Here is a 16,013-nt window from a genome sequence, read left to right on the forward strand (position 1 = left end):
GTCTTATTTCCCGCCTTTTCTATTAACAGAATAAAATGTTGGACCTTATTTTGCACTTGAATACCGCATGCTCAGACCGAGACGAGACGTTACAAGCCATCATCCATCCACTCAAGTGGATATTTCTAGAATGCCTCGGTTTCTTCTCCTTTTTCGGGGTTCTACTTTTGCAGGTAAGTGTCACGCAAGATACAAATGAAAGTCAACAATGCAGTAACAACAATGTAGTATTTGATTTATCAGTGCAGGAACAGTGAATCAATAAATAAAACATCGGCTATCAGTAGTTCTCACAGAAAACGCTCTTTTCACATACACATAATCCTGCTTATAATTTTAAGCATAGAATGTATGCAGTATTTTCTGACTCTTGAACCGATGAGATTTCGTGTAGAGTACCCGATTGTGATAGTTGTAGAAACCCATTGCACGATGCATGATTTTTTTATGCATACGAATGTGTGCGTGTCAGTGTTCTTTTTTGATGAAAGGTACAGATATGAGTATACTATCTATGTATTTTCTTCTACAACACAGGCAGAATCTCACAGTATGAAGTTAGCCATGTGTATCATCACAGTTTTCTCGATTTCTCTGCTCTGTTACGTGGTGGCGGACTTTGATTCGCCGTTTAATGGGTTCTTCAAGGTAAGATGCAACTTCGGATATTGAAAACTTGTAAAAAAACAAATCTTGTTCGATTTCTAGATTGGGACAAATTTTACACTGGTCGAATATTCCGCTTAGGTAGAACGTTGTCTGGAAGAATACTATAAGCTTGTTATCTCTTTATTGATTTTGATCGGTCTGACAGTAAATCCAAAGAGACGGGTTGACAGTAAATCCAAAGAGATGTATCGCAAAAGGTGTCTTTGCTCGGCCCTTGATTAAAAGGAAGCGTATATAAATTTGTCAGAGCACGCGCAGACATCATTGCAATCCATTGAAGGATATGCCATGATGTTGAAGGATATTTGATGATGTTGAAGGATATGTCATAATGTTAAATGGCGAAAGTGATAAATTTCAATTACAAAGAATGCAGTTGAAAGAGTATCTTATCTTGAAAACTTGTGTTTTGCGTGCCTTGCCATGTATAGGTGAACGTGACGGCTCTTATAGAGGTGGTTGATAAGGCAGAAGATATGTACCTGTTGACATTGGACGGGAAAGATCCGTACCAGATGAGAGCTAGACAATTATCCAACAACTCATCCCTGAATAACGTGGGCATGAATATTGATGACGAAGAAGACGATACAGTCGTTGCGTAATTGATTGGATCACGTGACATTCTTGCTAGATTTTCCTTCCTGCTCATTTTATCGGCTCACCTTCTCGCATTGAATAAGTTCACTACAATGATTACTTCGAGAGGAAAGTTGACTTTCAAGACCAGGAATTATTTCAGTCACTGACACTTGGGCATTATCTTATGTATTTACAACTTCAATTTTTTTAAGAGAAATGTAATAAAACAGGAATATTTGAAATGAATGTAAATTTTATTTTTTTGCTCAAAATCGATGCGTCCAGAAATGGACTTGCACCGAATAAGAACCCAGAGAGATAATCGTCTCTAATCATAGAGAGGTAAAATTTAACAGATAAACAAAATTCGAAAACCAAAATGACAGATATGGATTAGAGTATCACACACGCAAAACTGTCTAAAACAATTATGCCACGATTAGGGAAAGTCATTTTTACATGTCTTTGTATACGCAGGGCAATTTGCGACAGTTAAAAGAAATTGTGTGAAAATGGGCTAAATTTTGAACTGGCATGCCGGTCTTTGAAAGTACTAGTACATGTATTTTTCGTACTTTCATTGGCTACAAAAAATTAATACATGGTCGTTTTGTTTACTCCGATATGTACGGCAAACCCGTATATCTACCACATATCTTCCAATTATTCACATTTTCATTCACTTGATTATGGTGCAGTGAAAGAGCATGAGACAGTCTAGCTTCCTTAATTTGATACTTTACGGTTTCACAGAGGTGAGTAACTCCTCGCTGTAATTATACCTAGAATATCGCTTTCAGCGAAAAAACCCTAGTCGAGTACACTATGACAACAACAAATTATGAAGTATACACCAGAATGTATAGACCAAAAACCATCATAACATTTTGTTGACTTTCAAACTGTAAGTATAACTGGTATCCACCTTATATCAATATAATCCTGACACGTAACTTACATGGAGATCAAGAAACATTTGTTTTAGTGGGTTAAACCCAGTCTTGCGAGCCGGAGTTTTATATATATCCGCATCACGCATGGTAACGCGTGTATAGCTGTTACTGTAAAGAGGCCCGTGGTTTACGACAATGGGTCAAACTCATCGTCGTTATCATCATCATCATCATCATCATCATCACCACCACCACAATAATCATCATCATTATTATGAATAGTGCTATCAAAATCGGTTTTTATGTGCTAAGTAATGGCTCCCCTCTTTTCACTTATTTCAAAAGCTTAGACCCGTTTTCCTGAATTTTAACTCTTGGAGGAAAATGTCGTTATCCGAAATAAAACCATTATCTACGTTATGTTACACGAGGGCTATAATTTCCCCACTCTCGTTTTTACTGACAGTCTTTCTTTTATCGCTTTGTTTTAGTAAATCTCGTGTTGTTTCTGTACGAATTCTCTCTTCTTTATCTTTCATGAAGTGAGCAGCACCCATCCCTTGTATTTTCAGTTTATCACCAATCAAATTTGTTTATATTTCCAGTATTTGTTTAGTCAGCTCTTCACTTTGAGTCAAACACTCAGTTAAGGTAGAATGCGCCGCTGGGACATATATGTGGACTTTCAAACTTTTACAATATGTTTTTAGCCTACCACTTGCGGGAGATCATTTTGAAGTGTATGGATTAAATAAAGTTTCATCGCCTTAATTTGTTAAAATTGGAAAATTTTATTTTCCTCCATAGATAGAAAACAGGATGTCGATTATTTCGAATTTCAAATATCAGTAAATATTGAGCAATTTGTTTCTCTGGAATCAAATATTGCCTGTTGACCCCTGAATTTTTGTTCTTGATTTTTAGAGAGAGAATGGTTGAAAGTTTGCCCGAAGAAAGTTTGAGCACAAGTTGAAGTCTTTCATATTCGAGGCGCGAACTATACCTTTATTGTATATCATACACTAGCCAATACTTGTTTTTCCCATATTTGGTATAACACTGATCAATACTAGTTAAATGAGAGGGCAGTAGCAACATCTTCCACTGAACTGTTTTTGTAGTTGTGCTGTAATTAAACAAGTATGTCTTATTGCCTCTAGATGTAATATTACTATGCCCTCTAATTAAATATTCAAGTCATCTTGTATAACTCCGCCCCCCCCCCCCACCCAGTCAGGGAGGGGATTGGAGGTAAGTGTACTTCCTGCTAATTCATGCAATTTTGAAAGCACCAATGCCTGGTTATTTTTTCCAAGCCATAAGAAAGAATTTATGTGTAAATTTGCAAAATATCTATCTATCTATCTATCTATCTATCTATCTATCTATCTATCTATCTATCTATCTATCTGTCTGTCTCTCTGTCTGTCTGTCTCTGTCTGCCTGTCTGTCTGTCTGTTTGCCGTCCGCCCGGACAAACAGAACAATCTGCAAATGTCATGAAAAGTAACAATTTAAGGAGCTATAAGGACCATCAGATTTTTTAAAATATGTGAGCAAAAGGTAAAAGGATAATGCTATTGATGACGTTTGCTATTATCAATTCAGAAAGCTTCTGGAGGTATACCTCCTACGGAATAAAGTAAAATTGCTTCTCTGGTTTTTCCAAGGAACAGTATACTTTTGATGACAGGTCAGCATAAAAGTTACCCATTCCTCTCCTCTTTATAATATTTGAAGTGATCGGTAAGTTCGTCCTGCTGAAGCTATGAACAATAGTAAAAATGAGTATTTGTCAATATTCAGAAATGTAGGCTTCCTGCGTTTATGTTAACCTGACCATAGACACTTTTTTGTCCTTGTATGTGACCTAACGTTTCGTGCACGCCTACCTACATTCTAGGAAGAATGTTTAATCTCTCGTATTTGTGTCACTATTCTGTCGTTTGCTTCATACGAAACAGGTCATCAACACATTTAACTGTTACTTTGTTGAAATTACATAGCTGCACGAGCTTATGGGCTCAGTCCTATTGTGAAGTTAAAAGTGTTGTCACTTTTCTATCATTTGTTTCCTTTGAAACAGAAAGTCACTGTGTGTCAATTTTCTCCCTCAGACGTGACGTGCTGGTTAACCTGAAGCCCCCTGGCGTGTGATAATCGAACGTACCCACGGGCTCGAGAGTTTTGGGTGGAATTCGATATAATCTTCGAAAAAAGAAAGGAAATGCGCGTTTGAAGTGTCAATCGTTCGAATCTGTAATCCAGTTCGAGTTGTGTTACAAGATCACACGTTACTTTGAAATGATGCCTCAACTGGATGATACCAGAATTTAACATCATGAATGGATCGTCTGTCTGAGTAAACTCTTACGATGTCATAGAAATGATCTGGATCCTGCGAATCGTGTGCGGATAAAACTTGTTTTCATATTCAATACAGCAAATGATGTAACCATCGTTTGAAATAATGTGTGCTGTTTTATCGTACGTGGGTAACCTTGTGGCAGAAGAATGAATCTCTCTCTCTCTCTCTCTCTCTCTCTCTCTCTCTCTCTCTCTCTCTCTCTCTCTCTCTCTCTCTCTCTCAGCATAAAAGATGTTCAACATGTTCATGAAGATAGGTTGCATCCTTATTTTTGCTACAGCAGTGTTGGCAGTCAGCAAGCCGACATCTGAAGCCACCGTGACAGCAGAGCGTTCGTCGGCAGAGCCTTTTTCCGATGCTGTTGAGCCAACAACGACCGGAGAAAAGGAAAGAGCAACAGTTGCTGAAATCGTCACTCCGCCATTCGTACTCATAGCGATCATAATCTCTGGTAATTTCTGCCACCTTCTACCTATCTCATCTGCCTGGTTTAGTCTAACCTTACATTTGTCAAGGGCAGGGTTGTCTCTTTACTACCAACGCATTGTGAACTTTCAAGTATCACTTCAGAAAAAATAAAGTGTATCTGGACCCTAGCCTGACATAATAGCACTTTGATGAATATTGATAATTATGATATTCAAACTTTCAACACTGACTTATTAAGCTCGGAGTTGTAACTAAGTGTCTCAGGATAGAATATCAGCAAGCCACCCTAATACTCAGTTAAATAACGCTTTTGATACATAAGCCCTTTATTTCGATGTATACATTCCCAGGACAAATTTAATTTAATGAATTTTGGAAGGCGATGATCTATAAATCTAAATTACAATGTGATTACATTGTTCACGTTTTGTACTGTCTTGGACGTTGAAAGTCTGTTCGGAAACATGCCAAAATCCTCCCTTGTGCGACTTTTTTGTTTCAGGGCTTGGAGTTTTAATGGCATCTTCAAAATTACGACGCAGGACAAAGCGTATCGAACGCAGAGTGCATCAGCAATTTCTTAATCGGAAAAGCGTTAAAAGTTTCATTTGCCTCCAAAATTCAGTTCGGTCAACCGAAAATGGAAAGTCGGGCCAAACATCAGTGGACGCAATAAAACTGAAAATCATGGATATGCAAGCATGTAAGTTTTTGGATTTTGACCGAATTCCAGGCAGGTAACTCTGAAAAGTAACCTGCTGAAATAACACAGTATCAACCCTAATATGCCTCGCGTGATTCATATTACGTCACTTCTATTTTTATTTTATTTTATTTTATTTATTTTATTTATTCAGATCCACAGGCGAAAGGCCCACTTATAGGTCTGACAATAAGAGCAAGGATAAAAATCTGATACAAACATACACGTATACGAACCTATTACACACAAACATTATCTGTACAAAATGTCTTTGATGGCCGACGAAAGGCAGACCTAGTAGTAAAATGTCAACAGTATTATATTTACATACTAAATCATTATAAGCGGACATGGATCTTGGGAAAAAGGAATACTTCCTAACGTTTAGCCGATATCTCGCGGGTTTTAAAGACTCAGAGTGACGAAGTGTCCTCATTGGAAAGTTGTAATTAACCTGTTCTACAAGATAGGGTGAGTCGACCTCGGAATGAACGCACTTGTGTAAAAAGTTAAGATCAGCGGCCTTGCGACGAGAGAATAGCTGGGGGAGGTGAAAATATTTACATGTCTGTTCATATTGTTCTGAAACATAGGGAATGCTTTGTTTAAAACAGAGAAATTTAATAAATTTTAACTGAACAGTTTCCAGTCTTTCGACGAGATATTTTTGGTTCGGAGACCAAACAGTGGAAGCATATTCAAGATTTGATCGAACTAAGGAAATGTACAAAGTCCGCAAAGCCTGTATATTGGTGAAAGATTTACAGGTGCGCTTAAGAAAACCTAGCATTTTGTAAGATTTACTGATAATGGAGTTAATATGAGTTTTAAAGTTTAAATCGGATGTCAGGGTTATACCTAAATATTTAACTGAAGACACCCGTTGTAGCATAGAGCCGTTCAGTGAATAATCAGCGACTATTTTGTTTCTTTTGTTGGTGAATGATATAATACAGCATTTAGAAACATTAAGATTCAGTTTCCATTTTGCACACCAATTCGAAATATTGTTCAAATCTTGCTGAAGAAATATACAGTCATCAGCTGAGTCAAGACATTTGAACATTTTGTATCGTCTGCATAAATAGACAAGTCGTTATGATCGTGATCTCAGTCGTTATGATAATTATTTCCACCCACTGCCAATCGGAAAGGTCACTGTTAGATTTAACCAACCCGATCAAAGCTCTACCGTATCTGCCTCGGGAAGGCAGTTACTTCGTATACTCTGCTTTTGGTAACTATGGACTCAATGATATTCACGGTGAAGTATGGAGATGAAAATATCGACAGTGTTACATGGAAAGATATCGATGCAAATTGATGTAGTTTCAAAAGTTATCCTACCCAAATATACTTTGTTTACTAGAATTATCTTATCCCAACAATGGTATCTTTACGAACAAGTTAACATAAATAAATGTATCGAGATATTATTCATCGATCAGAAGATAAGCAGTGGACATGTTTCGAACCTGAGCGTGCACTCTGCGCATGACTGTGAAATGGACATACAGCCAATACACTGTTCTTTATAGAAACTCAGAAAATGCAAAGTATAAGTTGGACAAATCCACATATATTAAACGAGAAGTGTCAACCTTGTATACTCATGTAAGATCGATTTATAAAGTACTAGCGACGCACTTGTTTTTGTGTGACCTTCCAAGTGAAAATCAGTGCTTGGCCAGTGTAGATGAAGGTAGATTTAATTCCTTTAATCCGGGTTATTAGATCTACATAGACTAAATGAAACTGTACCGGCGAGAATTGAGTATAAAACAGAAAGAACGGTCAATGTGATGAAATAATACAATGGTCTTACATGTAAGAATACAAAACAGAAACAAGTCACACAGCTAGGCTATGTGTGCCAACTGAACGTAAACATCGCTTTTATAACTGATATATGATTTGAACGAAGGCTGCCGTCGGAACTCCGAGTGACGACTTCTTGTTTACAATCAATGTATTTCATGCATTATATCTAGAATGCATCACGTCAACATAACTGCAACATTTTTTTACGATATCCATTGTTAACAAACATGCTTTAACTTTCAGTCCCTGGCAACCTTTGAATTGAGTTCGACGATACCCTCCCTTTAACTGATATTTAATTTTAACTGATGTATGATTTTCCTCTCAGTTTTTGCAGAAAGTGACATCGACGCGATCGATAGTTTGTATTCTTTCTTCAACCAACCCGTGCCTCTGATCATCATTGCACTTCCCGCCTTAATATCTCTGGCTTTTTGTCCGCTGGTTTTGTTTATGTATAAACCTATGGTCGAATTCTTCTGGCCGGCAAGTTTATTTCCGAGCGGGCCACCGAACATCAACGAAGCGATATGTAAGTTGATCATACACGGCAAAAGTGTAAATTGATGCACAGTGCAAAATGCAGACAGATGTAAACGAAAACAAGAGTTTTGAACATCTTCTTCAAAAGTTGACAGAAATGTTATTAAAAAATTGCAATTCATTGTTTTATGAGTTACCTATGTTACTATATTTCGATGATGGTAAATCGGCATTACATATTACGTGCAATGCAGTTGTGTAGAAGGTAATGCTTGGCATCATATACCCATGCACATTGTATTTTCAAACGAATGGTATAGCTTTATTGAGCATTTTAAAGGCAAAAGTTAAACACGTTCAGTTTCTTCTGTTATTTCAATGAACACAACAGAATTTGAAACTTGCTTGTGTATTTGGATCAATTTTAAAGGGTGTGGCTAATCTTGTTTTGAAATGTATCGCTTGAATGAGTATTTGGCGTACAAACGTCCACAAAACGGGTAAAGTAACCCTATTATCATTGTGTATCCAATGCAAATATATTGGGGAAAGCAGGTGTCCTTTTTCATGTTGACCGTGTTCAAACTTTCGTCTTGTTTTCCAGCATGTTTCTTGGCGCCAGCTGGTCTTGTGTATGCGTAAGTAGGCTACAACATTCCATTTACGGGTTGTGTGTACAAACTGTCTCTTTTAAGAGATACACAAAAAATATAATCGCAGTTTATACCCCGAGCTTTCAATGATTGTCCGTAAACTAGTGTTTCACTCAGGTTTTCGAAGTTTTGACCTAAGATTTTCCTCTTATTTCATACGGGAGGCGGGATACATGCCGAAGTTCAGTCGACATGTTGATACACCGTACCTAGCGTGCTCTGTACGTATATACTTCTGTAGATAGACGGCGCTTTTTTACAGACGTCGTTTGTCCTCGATTCGACATATGTGATATCAGTGGACAATTCTATAGTCAATAAATATGTTTGCACCTTGCATAGCTGACGGTAAACAACGTGTAACGTTAATATTTACACTTATTCCCTTGGCAGGACGTCTTTCGGGTTCTCCTTCCAGGGAGCCATGCAGAAACAGCGTGCACTGTTGAACAACATATCGCTAGAAGTTGCCCTCCTAGACCAAGTAATAATCCTCGCATCGAATCTGAATAATGCCACCTGCAAGGAACGACTACAGGTAATGCTGAGTTGGCATGTCTGCACAATTTACGGGTATAAATGGTGTTCTGTTCATTGGATCAGGGTGATATTATTTGTTATTCTTTTCACACCAAACATTTGTGGCCCTAAGTCTATTTGCCGATAAGAACTGCAACTCAGATTCATTAAAAATCAGCATCTACGCTGAATAAAGATCAGTTCGGAATGCATGTTGGAAACACGAACGACTGATATCCTCAAGTAAAGGTACTAGCTAGAACCTTGTAAAAAACTAGTGAAATACAAAACGCGATTTCGAAGTATACCCATACACATCCAGCTGTGCTGAGGTAATTGATCGAAGATCGAAAAATGAAATACAACTTAAGCGAGGTACTTTGTGTAGGTTCATCACAGTACTTTCATCATGGTAGAGTAGAGTAACCTCACTATCGAATTTACACTATGTGTTCTCCACACGCCGTCTGCAGATTTACCGAATCATCAAGGAGGAAGCAGTGTCCATAATTCTGCAGATTCAGGGAAAAGTCAAGTACAGTTCTAATGACTATAAATCTGACAGATCCAGTGGACAGGTTTGGAAGGTACGCCTCTTAGTTTTCCCTGTTATGTTATTCGTTTATGGATATCGTTTCCCGGGAACACAATATATAGGAACAGTAGACAGGGAAAGACGATTCATGGATCTGAATATTGATGGGATAAATGACTTATAAGCAAAACACCAAAATGCTTATTTGAAGTATATATGAAGATATGCTAAATCCTCTCCGGTCTCAACTGCCGTACATAGTGATTCATGTATTTACTCTGAAAGTGTAGTCTCAGAAGTTAGCGGTCGTTTTGTCGGCGAAAAGCGGATTTTATGTGTTTACCAATAGAATAACTGAGGTTGCATTGAGTTCCGAATTCGAAAGAGACATTTTACTTCTGTTCGCGCCGCCTCCATCATATGCACAGTAGGCATAGTAAGTTGCACCGTAGCTGAGGGGATTGCACACATCATAGCAATGTCGGCAAGACAATGATTCTTATGAGGAGCCTTCTTCTTATATCACTTGTGAATCTCTTGTCAAATAGACATTGCATTTATAGTCTGAAGTTTTCATTTAACTAGTGTTAATTTTCATCATTTTCATAAGTATGCATCAATATTGACTAAGGATCTTCAAAATGTGTATAGGTTCACGCTGTGTACAATACATAAAATGATTTAAAGTTTTCAAAGTAAAAGAAGTGCCCTCTCGTATCGAATGTATTTGTCCAGGTCGAGTGTTAGTTTAGGCAGTGTGCGCGTGCTGTTCTGACTTTAATTTCTGTTAGTGGCTTTATTTCAAACAAATACACATCTTAATGTTTCAGCTATGTTGATATTTACTCTATGTATGTATTCGTAACAAACAAACAAACAAACAAACAAACAAAGCAAGAAAATATCGGAGACTGAGTTCCCTATGTTCAGACCTATGTATACTCCTCTATATCTGTCCAATTGTTCATACTTTGTCACGTAGTAATTCCCGGGACCCTTAGCTATACCGGCACTAATACCATCATGACGTATATGTCCTAAAATCTACATTTGGTTTTCTTTTTGGGTAGCCAAGGTAAAAGTAGAAAGTCACTGATTGAACTACTGATGTTCATGAAAATAATATTATCGATGTGGCGATGTGGTGGTCATAGATACGTGAAATAATATTCAGTTCGAATTCATTGCTGTTCACAGATATTGACGCTACTTCACAGGGCAACAACCAGAGACCGTCGCTGGAATATGGATCAAATCATAATGGTAGGCAGGTTTCATCACGATTAATGATGTAAATGGAACGGCTAAGTCAAAATTGTCGATGTTTGTGAATGTGTGAAGATTCGCGATTGATGGTCTCAATAAAAAAACTTGTTAAAAATAGATTGGTGATTAATCAGACATGAAGCATTAGTGCAGAATTATACTCCTTTTTCTTTCCACCAGGCTAAAATGTTGGCTCACATTAATGCAATTGAATACCGCATGCTCAGACCGAGACGAGACGTTACAAGCCATCATCCATCCACTCAAGTGGATATTTCTAGAATGCCTCGGTTTCTTCTCCTTTTTCGGGGTTCTACTCTTGCAGGTAAGTGTCAAAGCGAAGACGGGGACCTGAGGGCAACCGTTGCCGTCACAAAATTACTTCCACAGAGAGAGAGAGAGAGAGAGAGAGAGAGAGAGAGAGAGAGAGAGAGAGAGAGAGTTGTGCAAATATGACACAGAATATCATACTAGAGCAGAATGAGGCCATGTAGAAATATTTTTTACTTGATGTTAACTTTTTCATGTTGTCCCCAATACCACATTTTCAATACTTCCGTGATGTATTATAGATTAATGCTTTCTTGTTCGAAATGTGAGCTTATCCATGCTACTATGAATACATGATACTTGTCGTTAGTCAGTACATTTGGTGCAACAACGTTCAGTGGTTTGAGGTGGTGTCACAGGCGCTCGTTAGCTGGGTAGTCTGCCAAGTAGTTCGATTTTCGGTTCGATCCATATCTGTCAATTCTGCAGTCGATATGCCCGCCACTGCAACCTAAATATTCTAGGTCGCAGTGGCGGGCATATCGACTACGGGATCGATAGATCGAGCCGAAAATCAATCTTCTTAGCAGACTACCCAGCTAACGAGCGCGTGTGGGTGGTGTACATGTGTAAGTTTGTCGTAAGTTTTTCCGCACCTTTATCGATGTAAAAGTGACATTTATTTCCTCTCACACACAACACAGACGCAATCCTACCGTATGGAATTAGCCATGTGTATCATCACAGTTTTCTCGATTTCTCTGCTCTGTTACGTGGTGGCGGACTTTGACTCGCCGTTTAATGGATTCTTCAAGGTAAGATATTGCAATGGAAAATTCACAAACACTTACTAGAAATAAGCCGATGTCAGTTTACAGAGGAAAACGAAACTGTGTTTGCCAATAGTTATTTACTTAAACAGAAGGGCCTATCTATTGTCCAATGGGATATTAATAAAATAGGTGTTAAGATTAATGTCTCGCACGAGATGGGAGATTTCTGTATGACACTAGCCCGAGAACTTGCAGAACTTAAAGATATCGCTGAGAATACTACTCGAATGTTTGTCGTTTCCTAGTTTGATTTGTATTTCCACTGTAGGAAAAAGTACAATGTAGTTCAGATTTATCAACTTGAAATGCGTGAAGTATCGTTCTATCGATAAAAGTTAATCTCTCGCCAGTACCTTTCGTATCCTAATTATTTTGGATGTATAAATTGAAGTAACTCCATTAATATCATGCTTGGATATATGTTCCTATATTTGTCACCAATGTTGAACTATCATCGGGGAAATCCGTCCGCTTGGCAGTGCGGCGTCTTCCCAGGCTCACCTGTGAAGTTTTAGTCGTTCACTACGGCCTCCTATTGGTCATCATATAACCATGCCCTGTCCATCGCGTTTTAATTGGTCGAGCTGAACCACGTGACTGACCACAAATACACAGTAATGGGTTGTTTTCATGCCCGTGAAAATGAATAATAAAACATAGTAATTTTACAGCTAAAACGAAAATTGTGATTTTTTACACAATTCATAATCAACCACAAAATAAATAAAGCATTTGTCGGCCAAGTTTAGACGCTTTTTTTCAAAAATCTCCGGATTTGCAAAAATTTTGCAGCGCGCACTACTCTCTGACAGGTTCTGGGGCCCCGTTGTCGTTCGCACAGGAAATTTTCGTACATTTTGACGGTTTTTCGGGGTTCGTTGATAATATAATGGAAATAACAGACTCCGCGCTGACCATTAACGTTTATTTATGGGCGCGGGCGAGAGGAAAGCCAAGTAACGGGCTCGGCAAGCCTCACCCATTATTTTTTTGCTTTCCTCTCGCCCTTGCCCATAAATAAACGTTAATGGTCAGCGCGTCGTCCGTTATTTCTATAATGAATTCGCTTTCCAAAGACGGAGAGTGGGGAATGATACCATCGGGCATTCGTAACGTGAGAATATAAGTCGTTAGAGCGACAATGGAGAGTGCAAGAACACGATCGTCGGGACTGGTCAGTTCTTCAGCTGGGGGGGGGGGGGTTTGCGTTGTATCCATGGGGTCACCCTGTTTTTGACTTTGGTGATGAAGGGTCACCATGTTTTTTGAAATGTCAATGGGGGGTGTCAGTGTGTTTTTGAATTACAACACGGGCTCATACCTAAAATACATCATACCAGCCACAAATTGCATCATTCAGTGACAGTTTTCGGGGCGACCTTAAGGCGCATACCTAAATACATCAGAGAGATATAGAGATTTCTGGATGTTTGCAAATAGAAAGTCTGTTTTGCAAGCAACATGCACTAATATTTCACAATACAATTTTTCATTCAACTATTTTCCTTCCTGTCACAGGTTTTCAAATAACAGGTATTTTTTCATGACTCATGAGCAAAATGATAGTTAACAAAATGTATAGCTGTGCTTTTATGTTTTCAACGATATTAGATAAGGTCCTCTCAGACATTGTGCACATCAGATTTGGCTTAAACTCATAAATAGAGCTATCTGAGGTTTCTCAGGAGATGTAATTGGATGGCTGGCAACAGTCTAAATACTCACTGAAGTAATTTACTGTTCTCTCTTTGATATAAGAGATTGACATCAATTTATGTACAACAGTTTTGGACGTCTGGTTATGCATACATGTAGAAAGTGTGAAATATGAATTTATATTTCACCTTTTCCTCTTTGTCTCGGGTTTGGGGTAACCATGTTTTTGAAAGTTAGAATGGGGGAGGTCAGCTTTTGATGTCCCCAAAAAATTATCCACCACCCCAAGGCCGAAGAAATCGACCAGTCCCTTACCCTAGTATTCACACTGTACAAGCGTACCAGAGAAATTAGCGATGGCTGTCCTTCTGTAATTCATGCCATTTATCACTATTGGACATTCTTTGACGAAGAATCTATAAAGATACATATTCTGTGCCGTGTAATTTAAGCGACAGTCCTGAATTCCAGGTTCTCGAATTAGCGCCTGTTGACATTCATGTGACGTCAACCCTTTCTTCTTTTGTGAAAATTGTGTCCTGTCAATATTTTTTCCAAAGATAAAGCTAACAAAAACCTGTGAGGTGAGCTTAGGGCGACATGTGAATAAATAAAATGAGAAAATTTCCGAATATGACGTCCTCTTTCTATCTTTGCATCTGAAAGGCAGCAACTTTCATGGCTTCGTTTTTGGTTGATTAGGTGAATCTGGCGGCGCTTATCGAAATCATTGACAAGGCTGAGGACATGTACCTGTTGACACTGGAGGGAAAAGATCCGTATCAGATGAGAGCCAAGCAAACCATTTGCTCGACCAATCCGAACGCAAGCGACGATAACGACGACGTAGTAGAGGAAGATCTTCTCAAGGTTTGATCACGTGACTGGATACACAGCATAATACTGAAATACCTATTCGCTTTATTTGTATTCGACTTATCGTGAATTAAAGAAAATGTTTTTATACAAAAGTAAAGAAAGTTGGGTCTCATTGCAGTGCCCTTGGCACTGTCACAACACACATTTCATAATAGACGCTCATTTCGGATTGATGTAATGTGATTACAGTAAATATACGAGTGAAATACAAGGAGTCTGATGAAGTTGGTGTGATAGTATCACCTGCATCCACCTTCGGGTTCCATAACGACGGCGTAACAGTAATTCTTTGGGACAGTTCATACAGTGAATAGCACCTCAACAGGCCTACAGCACAAATGCTTGCAGTGTTGCTTGGATAGTCGATCGAAGGCCCAGGACCGAAGCGTGAGGCCGAGGGCTGAACCAGTGGGTCTATACCAGCGTCGAGGTTCAGCCTTCGGCCTCACACTTCGATCGACTATCCTTGCAACGCTGCAAGCACCTGTGGTAACAGGGGACGAGGTCTGACACTGAAGGATGGTCAAATTAAAACGAACACCAAAGACTATTTTGGACGCTTCCAGTTCATTCCTAGGCGATGCAGATTTGACCGTCTTCCACAGAGCTCAATGAATCACCCTGAATGGCGGGTCTAAAACTGTTCATGGCAGAGTATCCTTTATTATATAGGTTATTATAAACATAAAATATGTAAATATGTAAATAGGGAATGGTTACAATGCTAATTATTCTACAGTCCTGCTTTGTCTGTTATTTTATGTCAGCACATTTGCGCATGTCTCAATATTTTTGTTCACAAACGATTCACTTCCCATAGAGGTCATTGGTGGTTTCTATAAAGTGAAAGTGTGATGGAAAAAAATAACCTTGGCCATGTCTACGCTCTAGTAATTTCTTTTCATGATGTCAGATTTTGTTAAAAGGGCAAACAAGTTGTTGTCCAAAACAGGGATGAAATGACTGCCCGTGTATACTGTTTTCTTGTTCTGGGTCGACTCGCATCAGTTTTTTTTTTCAAAAGTGAAGGTATACCTGTTGTAGTTATTGGATCAAACGCTGAAGGCGCTCAATGCACGGTGAACATGTTATGATACACGTTACGCAACGTTTTACAGAATATCAACTTTTAAATCGTTCCTATCTACCCCAAGTTATGCAAAAAGTGTTTGGCACTCGAATTTCGTACTTCTACAATGACGTCCTACGCCTTCTAATGCACCGGCAGGGCTCGAAACTAACTTTTTCCCTGGTAGTCCACTTTAGCTACCATTTTCTGAAGTTGGTAGCCCAGTGACGATGGCTGATAGCCCATGCATATTTTAGTTTATGGATATTTTTTCATTAACCAGACAAGAAAAAGCTATTTTTCAAGATTCTGACATGAAGTGAATTTGCTAGTCATAGATGTGAATACTTGCACACTTTAAACCCAAGGAAAAAGGTATAACGGA

At 38.6% G+C, this 16,013-nt stretch overlaps 1 protein-coding gene and 1 long non-coding RNA gene across 2 annotated transcripts in view; both read left to right on the forward strand.

Annotated features, from left to right (window-relative positions):
- Positions 1–151, forward strand: part of LOC139146381 (uncharacterized) — a 1,357-nt gene extending 1,206 nt beyond the window's left edge. The window contains exon 3 of the long non-coding RNA XR_011555139.1: positions 30–151. This is a non-coding gene — a long non-coding RNA (uncharacterized lncRNA). The remainder of the gene's footprint in view (positions 1–29) is intronic.
- Positions 152–8,196: 8,045 nt separating this feature from the next.
- Positions 8,197–14,633, forward strand: LOC139146325 (uncharacterized). Its single transcript, XM_070717731.1, has 7 exons — positions 8,197–8,213; positions 8,995–9,139; positions 9,594–9,707; positions 10,726–10,730; positions 11,102–11,246; positions 11,896–12,006; positions 14,383–14,633. The coding sequence occupies exons 1-7, from the start codon at positions 8,197–8,199 to the stop codon at positions 14,554–14,556; spliced, it is 711 nt and encodes a 236-aa protein (XP_070573832.1). The 3' UTR covers positions 14,557–14,633.
- The last annotated feature ends 1,380 nt before the right edge of the window (positions 14,634–16,013 follow it).

This window comes from Ptychodera flava, chromosome 12 (genome assembly GCF_041260155.1).
Source record: "Ptychodera flava strain L36383 chromosome 12, AS_Pfla_20210202, whole genome shotgun sequence".
Classification (NCBI taxonomy): domain Eukaryota; kingdom Metazoa; phylum Hemichordata; class Enteropneusta; family Ptychoderidae; genus Ptychodera; species Ptychodera flava.